Raw genomic sequence first — 11,901 nt, 5'->3', positions numbered from 1 at the left:
ATATACAGTAATAATAATAATGTTAAATATATTATTAGTTGTTATTTCAAATGCACAGTTTTTTTTAACACTTGTGGTCAAATACCAAGTTTTGTTGATTTAGTTTGAAGTAAAAACATCCTTTATTAAAAACAATCTTCTGCACACCTGAATACACAGTTATAGTTCATTTGCTGAATGTAACACATTGGCAAATAAAAACAAATATATTTTTGTTTTTAAATATTTATTTAAATATTTTGTAAATTTAGGAACATTCAAAACATGGACTTTTACCGGTGGAGTCTAAACATTTGCATGAGACTGTATGTGTAAATGTGTAGCGGATTATTAAAGCTGTCGTTCATTAATGTAAATAGTGTGTGTGTGTGTGTGTGTGTGTGTGTGTGTGTGTAGCGGTGTGTGTGTGTGTGTGTGTGTGTGTGTGTGTGCGCGTGCGCAGAGCAGCGTTACTTCCTGCAGCCACAGTGAGCAGTGCTGAGTTAAAGAGACAGAAAAAGCCGAGCTAACGTTAGACAGAAAAAAAAAGCCAGTGACGGGGGAAGAGGAGCGGACAGCGGACAGAGGAGCGGAGAGGAGAACAAGAGCGCTCGGTCGGATTCCTACTTCTGATTGTTTTCTATTTTTGTACACATCCAGCCCGGTTCTGGTTCTGGTTCTGGTTCTGGTTCTGATAGGATGCACGCTTTGTTTGGATTGTACTGAATCTGCTCGGCTGCTTGCTGGGGGGGTTAAAGCGAAAGCTTGTGTGTGTTTTTTTTCTCACGGTGACGGATAAGCGACGCAGGGATTTTTTTTTTGGTTGGTCGGATCCTGCCCCGTTTGTTGGCTGGTCGATCTTTAAATCTAAATCCACTCCATTAGCGTTCATTCCGTAACGTAGCGTTTGTGAGGAGAGCTTGGCGGAAGATGGGCTGTTTGGGCAACAGCAAGACCGAAGACCAGCGCATTGACGAGAAGGCACAACGAGAGGCGAATAAAAAGATCGAGAAACAGTTGCAGAAGGAAAGACAGGCGTATAAAGCTACACACCGGCTGCTTTTATTAGGTAAGACTCGGCGGATGGATGCCTCTTGTGTTTTGACAGGTCTGGAATGGATTTACGCATTTGTGCATGCGGAGGAAAGTGACAGCAGACATGGTGCTCTTCTGCATTGTGTTGACATTATTCTCTAGGCTGGATAGATAGCGTTTTCTGGGCTCTGCTCTTTGCATTTACATTTACATTTACATTTGTGTTCCTGTCAAAGGGGCTGGAGAATCCGGAAAGAGCACGATTGTCAAGCAGATGAGGATCTTGCACGTCAATGGCTTTAATGCAGAGTAAGTCATTGATATGCTTTTTTCCCCTGTTATATGATTACAATGTAAAGGCTTCGGTCTCTGATATAACAGGCCGCTGTTTATTGATCGTGTATGATTGTAATGTAAGGCGTCAGTGTGCGCTTTATATTTTATACAGGCCAGCATGGCGACAAGCTCTCCGTGTCCGACTGATTTTCTAATAGCTGTCAGCCAGATAAAGGCCTCATATTGTGTGTGTGTGTGTGTGTGTGTGTGTGTGTGTGTGTGTGTGTGTGTGTGTGTGTGTGTGTGTGTGTGTGTGTGTGTGTGTGTGTGGCTTCCCCTTCTATCCAGCCTTCATGGTTCAAATATGAAACGGTTCTGATCGGTGCTTTCAGTATCTCATGTCTGTTGGGGAGAACTGGGTCGGTTGTCACATTTCTCAGTCTGGCCTGTATGAAATCGAATATAATCTGATATAGATATAGAATAAAAGCCTCTGTGCTCTAGGGATGGGCAGTGTATTAACTGTTAAACATATATCCATACATACATTTATGTTTACTTTTATATCCCATATATATTTACTTTCACATTTCTCAGTCTTGAATAGGCTTAAATAGATCCTAAATCAAATACAATCGAATATATATATATACATTTATAAAGCTATATTGCTAAATATTTTGGAAGATACTAGGTCCTTTGCTGGGTAATTTTAGTTTGTAAAAATATGTCCAAACCCTTTTTGCTACTTGCTATTCACATAAAGTTGTAGCTTGACCACACATGACATGCGTGTATATGTTAACTTTATTCTACACACACACACACATACACATATATATATATAGCTATTCTGCTGCATAATTTATGTCTAAAGCCTTCTTGCCATTTGCTATCCATATAAACTTGTAGCTTGACCACCCATGACATGCGTGGATATGTTTACTTTATTCTACACATCTCTATCTATCTATCTATCTATCTATCTATCTATCTATCTATCTATCTATCTATCTAGCTACCTAGCTATCTAGCTATCTAGCTACCTAGCTATCTACCTACCTAGCTACCTACCTACCTACCTACCTACCTACCTACCTATCTAGAGAGAGAGAGAGAGAGAGAGAGAGCTATATTGCTAAATATTTTGCTGCATAATTTATGTCCAAAGTCTTGCCATTTGCTATCCATATAAACTTGTAGCTTGACCACCCATGACATGCGTGGATATGTTTACTTTATTCTACACATCTATACCTACCTACCTACCTACCTACCTACCTACCTACCTACCTACCTACCTACCTACCTACCTACCTACCTACCTACCTACCTACCTACCTACCTACCTACCTACCTACCTACCTACCTACCTACCTACCTACCTACACCTAGAAAGCGAGCTATATTGCTAAATATTTTGCTGCATAATTAATGTCCAAAGTCTTGCCATTTGCTATACATATAAAGTTGTAGCTTCACCACCCATGACATTTAGCTTGATTCAGTGCTAGCATTGAATTTCTCATTTATATTTACTTTATTCTACATACACATATATATATTTTATAGGGCAGTTGTAGCAGTAAGGTACTGGACTAGTAATCGAAAGCTTGCCGGTTCAAGCCCCACCACTACCAGGTTGCCACTACCCTGTTGGGCCCTTGAGCAAGACCCTTAACCCTCAATTGCTCAGACTGTGTACTGTCACAGTACTGTAAGTCGCTTTGGATAAAAAAGTGTCTGCACAAAAAAACGAAGATGTAAATGTAATATATAATCCTAATGAATATAGTCAAATATATAAAATAAAAGCCTAAAGTGCTCGTTTCTGTGCTCTAGGGATGGGCAGTGTATTAAATATTGACTATATTTCCTATTTATATTGACTTTATTCTACACACACCTATGTATTTTTATATATATATATATATATATATATACATTTCAAGGCTAAAATGCTAAATATTTTGGAAGATTCTAAGTGCTGTGCTGCATCATTTTAGTCAAAAAATAGGCAAACACTTTCACATTTTTCAGTCTGGCTTGTATAGATTTTAAATCGAATATAATCAAATATAAAAAATAAAAGCCCAAAGTGCTCGTTTCTGTGCTCTAGGGATGGGCAGTGTATTAAATATTGAACATATTTCCCATTTATATTTACTTTATTCTACACACACCTATATATTATATATATATATATATACATTTGTAAGGCTATATTGCTAAATATTTTGGAAGATGCTAGGTTCTTTGCTGCATAATTTTAGCTTGCAAAAAATGTCCAAACCCTTGTTGCTATTTGCTATCCATATAAAGTTGTAGCTTGACCACACATGACATTTTGGCTTAATTCAGTGCTAGCATTGGATCTACAAGAAAACTAGCATCTAATATAAAGTCACAGTATTCCGTACATTGGTTAGCAGTTGCGACCTGCACAGTTTGACCCGCAAATCAACCTGGCCGTGAATAACACAACGTTTTAAATTTATATCTTACATTTGTGTGCTAAATTTGCCAAATTCACAAAATTGCTATACTTCCTGCTGCATTAGTAATAGCTTCTTAGAAACTTGTTTGCACTCTTTCGGTTCGTCCATAAACATTTTGAAAATGGAATCCACTATAAAATAGGGCGAACATAAATTTACAATATTTTACACTTGGTTACAAGCACAAATCAGTTTGTTGTGTTAGCATTGGATTTACAAGAAAACTAGCGTGTAATATAAAGTCACAGTATTCTGTACATTGGTTAGCAGTTGCGACCCGCACAATTTAACCCACAAATCAGCCTGGTCATGTTTAACAGTTATAAATTATATATATTTTGCATTTGTGTGCTAAATTAGCTAAGCACTTTTAAAATGGGATCCACTATAAGACAGGGCGAGTAGCATGAATTCACAGTATTTTGTACAGGGTTCCAAGCACAGATCAGTTTGTTGCTTTTAGTTCTTTGGCGTCTAATCCATAGAAAGTTAGCTAGACACAATGTTAGCATTGAATCTACTAGAAGCGGGGAAAGTAACATAAATTCAAAGTATTCTATACAGACATTGCAAGGCAAAGCAGGGCTTGAAACGCTGGTACGAACCGCTAAGTTAGCATGACATAGGCCTGGTCACTATATAAATATTTGAGATTTAGTTTGAGACTTTGTGCGCTACATCTCATGAGGCCATGTTGCTATTATTAGGAGATTGATATGCAGCTTGCACCATAATTTTGTCTGCGTAATTTTTGATCCTTTGGCATTCGTACAAACTCGTAGCTTGACCGCACAGTTAAGGTTTTAGCTCAGTGCAATGTTAACATGAGATCTGGATGAAGACTGGCATGTCATACAAAGTCATGGTATTCTGTAGGGCTTGAGATGTCGGTAAAACCCTCTTAACTTTGGAGGTTGCTCGTCCGGATGCTGCGTCTTTACGCTGGTGTGTCATAGCACTATGTTAGCACTGTTAGCATCTGTTGTTACACAACAAAAGGTCACATTTTTCACTATGAGATCGCCATATGGCCTTGTGTTTTAAAAAATGTGTTTTGGACCATTAGCATTTAAATAAAGTTGTAAAGTTGTCTGACCACACTATTTACAATCTTAGCACAGTTAGCATAGATAAGGGCAAAATGACAGGCAACGCAACATCTCTAAGGCTATATTGTTAGTATTGTGAGATCGCTAAACAACCTTCAACATAAATATTAGTTCCTTAAAAACTTGGGTGCACTTTTCGGCAGCTTGTCTCCACAGATAAAGTGTTAGCTTGATGCACTGTTAGCATAAACTTGACAAGTAATCTCAAATCTCAAATTATGTACGTCGTTCGGCGTGCCAATTAGAACCTGAAGCTGATATTTTAGCTGCTGCACCATGATATTGACATGTCATTGTAAAAAAATGAAATAAATAAATAGTGAATAATTTTACCTCATGTCGTGTGAAAACATAGTGCTAACACAAAGCGCTAACTTTAACCGTACACACTTTTCTTGCTATAAATTTCATCATAACATTGATAAATATTGTGGTTTCAAGGAATAATTGTCACCATGATTGAATGCCAAGGTTTTATTGAATAAATTCCAGCGTTGCATCCTAGCTATACGTGTGTTTTTCCAGGCAGACTAGTTTACACATTAATTGTATTAAACTTTGATTAGACTTAGGTATTTGTTTTATTTTCCATAAAGGAATGTCTGTAAATAGAAAAAAAATCATAATTTCACATATCAAAAACCAGGTGTGATTTAATAATAATTTATATTATCTGTAAAATCAGTCCTAAATCATAGTGATTCCGTTAATTTGTCTAAATATGCTGTCATTTCAGATAATTAAGCAAAGATTAACCCTAAACCCTAACCCTAGAAGAACATCTCTAACATGATGAGTATTAAACAGCCAACATAAAGCCAATTTCATAGCAGTGTAGATTAGAACAGACAGCATAACTGCAATACTGCGGTAGAAACGATCAAGACCTCAACCTACAGACGCTTATTTTTGTCAGACCGCAAATATTGTCATATTGCCCCACCCTATAACAAAACATAAATAAATAAGATCTATAAGATATACGAGGGATCTTCAAAAAGTTTCCGCACTTTTATAATTTCATTGGAAACGGTGAGGGTGGGAGGAGTAGTACTTTGTCGTGTCTGAGAGACTGAGAGAGAGCTTATAGTCTGCATTTAGCGCCATCTGATTTCTACCTGATTTTGGATCGCTCAAAGAAGCTTTAAGGGGAAGAAGATTTTCATATGATGATGATGTGAAGGTGACTGTAGTGAAGGTGACGGTGACTGTAGTTGACTGTAGGCGATGTCAATTCTTAATAAAGAGAGTTAAGAAAAGGGCTCAACTGAATAATACCACAGTGGTTTTACTGATAATGGCAGTGTTAATTGATTATGTGGAAAGCTAGTGTTATGGAATCTCATAATAAATAATAATTTACAGAGATTTTAGTAATTGTAATTAGCTCAAATAATTGTGTAATTGTAATTTTACATTTGTTATAACAGGGCTATTTAAGTTACACTATATGCAACACCTACAGGAGCTTTTATAACATCCCATTCTAAACCCATAGGCATTAATATGAAGTTGGTCCTCATTTGCTGCTATAGCAGCTTTCGCTCTTGTGGGATGGCTTTCTACGTACATGATTTTGGAGTGTGTCTAGGAATTTATGCCCGGTCATCCAGAAGAGTATTTGTGAGGTCAGACATTGATGTTGGATTAGACGGCCTGGCTTGCAATTTCTGTTCTAGTTCATACCTAAGGTGTTTGATGGGGTTGAAGCCAAACTCACCTGACCTTGCCTTTATGGATCTTGATTTGTGTGCTGAAACAGTGAAGGGCCTTCCCCAAACTGTTCACACAAAGTTGGAAGCATACAGTCCAAAATGTCTTGGTATGCTAAAGAGTCAGGATTTTACTTTACTGGAACTAAGGGGCCTAGGCCAACCTCTGAAAAACAAATGCCCCCTCCACCAAACTTTACAGCTAACACATTCAGACAGGCAGGTAACGTTCTTCTGGCATTCGCCAAAACCAAACTCCATCAGCTTCCTGTGCTTAGCTTTTTATATTTATGCCAGAGGAGGTTTGGAACTCTGCAGTTATTGAGTCAGCAGACTTTTATGCACTATGAACTTCAGCACCTGGCGACCCAACTTTACATGGTCTGTCGCTTCAGTTGCTGTGGTTTCTAAACGCTTAAACTTTTCAATAATACCACTCACAGTTGATGGTGGAATATTTAGGAGGCATCCTATTACAGTACCATCCTCGAGATCCTTCAGTGACCTCTTTAGAACCACCCATTATTTCACAAATGTACTGAATGTATAGGCAGACTGCATGGCTAGTTGCTTGTTATTATACACCTGGGCAGTGGGACTGAATGAAACACCCAAATTCATTGATTACAAGGTGTCCCAACACTTATAAAACCTTGTTTTATTCATCAGTCTGTTAGATGCTGTTTGCTTGTGTGCTGTTTAGTGATGCAAATCATGCAAATTTCTTTTAACCAAAAACTGGCAAGCTCATAACGTCCCATCATAATATAAAACACGGTCTTAATGCTTTATTAACAGCTATAAACATCTTCTGTTTGTGATTTTGATGTGTAATGGTTCATCGTTCATTATTAAAGTTTAGATTAGGGAAGGGTGTATTTCAAATTGGTGTTTTTTTCTCTATACAGACTGTAGTTGCGCTTTCAATTGGAATCAGGTTTCAAGTAACTCCTGCCTCTTCCACGACCTCTGTCCTGGGTCAAGGAGCACTGTAGACCATCACGTGACCTTTAGTGCAATCGCCAGCCGCTTCTTATCTCATGCCACTGTTGGGTTCACACACTGAGCCGTATCGCATGTGGAGAGCCATGCTCTCAGCGGGAAGGGACTGTCCGACCTTCCATCCCTCGAACACCGCCGGTTGTGTTTGTACGGATGCCCGGGCTGGTCGGTGGAACTCGAGTTAGACTGCCGTACCACTCGAGTGCCTCTAAAAGACATTGGGTCTGTTTGAAAACCTACTGAGCTGCCTTGCTGCCTACTGCCTACCTAGGCAGCTGCCTAAGTAGAGAGGATTCTAATAAGACGTCAAACTTATAAGGCAGATTATTTAGACACACTACCTAGACAGCGATTACGTTACCACAGTTTTCTCTTATTAAGCTAACACAGTTAGCCTTAGGCCATTCAAACCAATGGGCTGATGCAGTTCAACCCGCTAGCATGCCAGCTAACATCTCCCTCTGTGTACCGAAAACGATTAAACCGTCACTGATGAGCCCGAATTTGCGAATGAATGACACCTGAAAATGACATCTGAAAATAACCCAGTTTGTTGCTCCGCATTCGTCCGCCATGTTTGTCATTTTTTTGTGAGAAAAACTGTGCCGCACTGAATGCTGGGATTACCTTCACCGCTAAGGAAGCGTCAGATGCTCCCTCGATATTCAGTCAGATTATCGCTTTGAAATAAGGCACCTTAGTAGGCAGCATTTTAATGTAGCATAGATGTAAAGATCACTCCCACAATACAGTGATGTATGTGGACATCCTATCCCAAACCATGGGTATAAACATAAAGGCCCACTCTTTGCAGCTATAACAGCCTCCACTCCTCTCTGAAGATTTCAGATGAAGAACGGCTTTATTCGTCATACATACATAAACACGTGTGCAGTACAGTTAAATTATTGTCCGCTTATCCCAGCTTGTTTGGAAACTGGGGTGAGAGAGCAGGGTCAGCCATGGTTGTATGGTGCCCCGTGCGGAGACAGGGTTAAGGGCCTTGCTCAAGGGCCCAACAGTGGCTGCATAGCAGAGCCTGGATTTGAACCGACAATCTTCTGACTGATAGGTCAAAGCTCTACCCACTAGGCTACCACTGTATGTGGATATATAGACTTTGGCTTGCAATTGGCGTTCCAATTCATACCAGAGGTGTTATGACGTTATGGTCAGGGCTCTGAGCAGGCCACTGGTGTTTTTCCATACCAGAAGTATCTGGTCTCGTCTCTGACTATCAGTTCATCTCAAACAATGACCTTAAATCATTTGTTGTTTATGTATGTAATTCATTTACGTTTACATTTTTGGCCTTTAGCAGACGCTTTTATCCAAAGTGACTTAGAAGTACTGTGACCGTATATATTGTCTAAGCAATTGAGGGTTAAGGTCCTTGCTCAAGGATCCAACAGTGGCAACCTGGCAGCAACCTTTGGATTACTAGTCCAGTACTTTAACCACTAGGCTACAACTGCCCTAATATAATAATAATGATACTCATCATGCTAGTTTCAACTTTTACCATACGAGCCTTACACTTTAAACTTTAATAAGGGTATTTCATGTCTAATTATGATTCACCTTATTGGTGTTAAACGACAGAAATCCGATGGCACAGTGGGTAGCGCTGTTGCCTCGCATCAAGAAGGGCCTAGGTTGGATTCCCTGGCTGGGTATCCAGGATTCCTTTTGTAAGGAGTTCCTTTAAGGAGACCACCGAGAGGTGAAGTGAATAACACAGATTATCTCTTCATCACGGCACCTGTTAGTAGGTGGGATATATTAGGCAGCAAGTGAACATTTTATCCTCAACGTTGATGTGTTTGAAGCAGGAAAAATGAACAAGCATAAGTGAGTGAGTTTGACAAGGGCCAAATCGTGATGGCTAGACGACTGGGTCAGAGCATCTCCAAAACTGCCGCTATTGTGGGGTGTTCCCGGTCTGCAGTGGTCAGTATCTGTCAAAAGTGGTAAACCGGCGACAGGGTCATGGGCGGCCAAGGCTCATTGACGCACGTGGGGAGCGAAGGCTGGCCCGTGTGGTCCGATCCAACAGACGAGATATTGTTATCGCTGGTTCTGATAGAAAGGTGTCAGAATACACAGTGCATCACAGTTGCCGGGCTGTTTTGTCAGCGAAAGGGGGACCAACACAATATTAGGAAGATGGTCGGTGTAGGTTTCCTTTGGGTGCTCCGATTTCCAAAGTCCAAAGACGTTCAGTCAGGCCAACCGAAACTACTAAAATTGCCCTAAGTGTGAGAGTTTGTGTGTGTGTGTGTGTGTGTGTGAGTGTGAATGTGAATGTGTTTGTATGTCTGCCATGTGCCCATTTACCCAATGAATTTGACCTACCGCGACCCTGTCCCGGATAAAGCGGTGGTCAAACAGACAGAGAATGACAATGAATAAATGGAATAAAAGAAATTCATAAACTAACCTTATTTTTGTCTTTCTCAGAGAAAAAAAGCAGAAAATATTGGATATCCGAAAAAACGTCAAGGACGCCATTGTGGTAAGTTCTTTTCTGAGAGCAGAATGCACTAAATGTTTATATGTTGAGCCCCACGAGGCTGTTGTTGTCCAGCAGTGTCGATTCATCATCCAGCCGTTTATTCCTCTTTTCTCTCCTTTCTAGACAATAGTATCGGCCATGAGCACATTAATACCCCCGGTGCCGATTGCCAACCCGGATAACCAGTTCCGAGCAGACTATATAAAGAGTATAGCACCGCTCTCAGACTTCGACTACACAGAGGTAAGGTGTAGATTTTGTTTTTTTGGTCTTGGGCTTGCTTATGTATATGGAAATGCGTGGAGTTCTTTCAGTAACTGTACTGGAACTTGATTTAGGGGGTGTAGTGGGTGGAAGTTTGCATACTGTGCCAGCTCACTGTCCATTTAGACTATATTTCCATGCTTAAACGGAGCGAAAGATACACACACAATACAGGGTTTGTTTTGCACCTAAGCAATTTTTTTCCCCCCAATTTCCCCCCCCTAATCTAGTCGTGTCCAATTACCCTGATTGCGTCCTCTATACTGATTCGACCCTTCACCGCTGACTGAGGACGCCTCTCAACTGACATACGCCCCCTCCGGCATGTAGTCAGTACAGACTGCATTTTTCACCTGCACGAGTCGAGTTCATACACTTGACAGCACTGTGTATGGAGGGCCACACCCCCATCAGCATTATTCCTCAGCATTATCCCTGTGCAGGCGCCATCAGTCAGCCAGCAGGGGCCGCAGTTGCACCAGTTATGACGACCTATGATCCGACTTTCTTACCCTCTAACCCTGAACAACAGCCAATCGTTGTTCATGCTGCCGCCCAGCCCAGTCGGCAGGCAGAGCTGAGATCCGATACGATGTGTTCGAAACCCCAACTCTGGTGCTAGCGTACTTTACCGCTGCGCCACCTGAGCGGCTGAACATGAGATTTTAAAAAGTAAGAGCCACATTTCACGGCAGTCATTAAATAACACTCATAAATCGAATGATAGAATGAATTCAAGCTACAATACACAGCACAGCACTACCTTAACGGTTGAATGTAAACCTAGAACATTCAGCGACGGTCTCAAATACCCCTTTTTCCACCGATGCGGATCCGGCTCCGTTCCGGTTCTCGAACTTGATTTTGAACCGATTCCGCGTGTTTCCACCATAAAAAAAAGAGGTTGGTCGCTCAGGTGGCGCAGCGGTAAAAACTCACGCTGTTCACCAGAGCTGAGATCTCGAATACATCGTATCGAATCTCGGCTCTGCCTGCCGGCTGAGGCTGAGCGACCACATGAGCAACGATTGGCCTGTTGTTCAGATAGGAGCGGGGTTAAGCCGGATGTGGACTCTCTCTCAGACCAGTGCGATTACGACCTCTGCTGGCTGGTTGGTGGCGCCTGCTCGGAGATAGGAAAGGAGTGCGGTAGACGGTGTGGCTCTCCGTACACAGCGCTGTACTGCACTGCACTCGTCAAGTGTGGGTGATAAGATGTTCGATTACTGTGCGCGTGTCGGAGGGGGCGTGGAGCAGCCTCGTCCTCGCCAATCTGGAGCAGGGACCAGCATTAGTGAGAGGATGATTGACGGGCAGAAATTGGAACTAGCGTTCTAATCTGGCACCACAGAATACTTGGTTTGGTCGCCATATGTGGGCGTGTCACAGTGTAGAGGTTTGGACGCTTTCATATGAGAAGCTGCTAAACAGCTTTGGCGCTAAACTTTCATCTTTTAAAGCTCACCTGATTAAATTTTGATCCAGTTTGCTGCTGATATTTGCTGATATTT

The 11,901-nt window shown here is 41.1% G+C and overlaps 1 protein-coding gene across 1 annotated transcript in view; it reads left to right on the top strand.

Annotated features, from left to right (window-relative positions):
• Positions 1 to 590: 590 nt before the first annotated feature.
• The window catches only part of gnal (guanine nucleotide binding protein (G protein), alpha activating activity polypeptide, olfactory type), a 93,947-nt gene continuing 82,636 nt past the window's right edge, over positions 591 to 11,901 (top strand). Inside the window, exons 1-4 of the mRNA XM_062985774.1 lie at positions 591 to 1,048; positions 1,251 to 1,323; positions 10,072 to 10,126; positions 10,250 to 10,369. Coding sequence (XP_062841844.1) covers positions 910 to 1,048; positions 1,251 to 1,323; positions 10,072 to 10,126; positions 10,250 to 10,369 — 387 coding nt within the window. The 5' untranslated portion in view covers positions 591 to 909. The remainder of the gene's footprint in view (positions 1,049 to 1,250; positions 1,324 to 10,071; positions 10,127 to 10,249; positions 10,370 to 11,901) is intronic.

This window comes from Trichomycterus rosablanca, chromosome 23 (assembly GCF_030014385.1).
Source record: "Trichomycterus rosablanca isolate fTriRos1 chromosome 23, fTriRos1.hap1, whole genome shotgun sequence".
Taxonomy (NCBI): Eukaryota; Metazoa; Chordata; class Actinopteri; order Siluriformes; family Trichomycteridae; genus Trichomycterus; species Trichomycterus rosablanca.
Note: the sequence above shows the minus strand (reverse complement) of the source record. Positions and strands in the feature narration are given on the sequence as shown.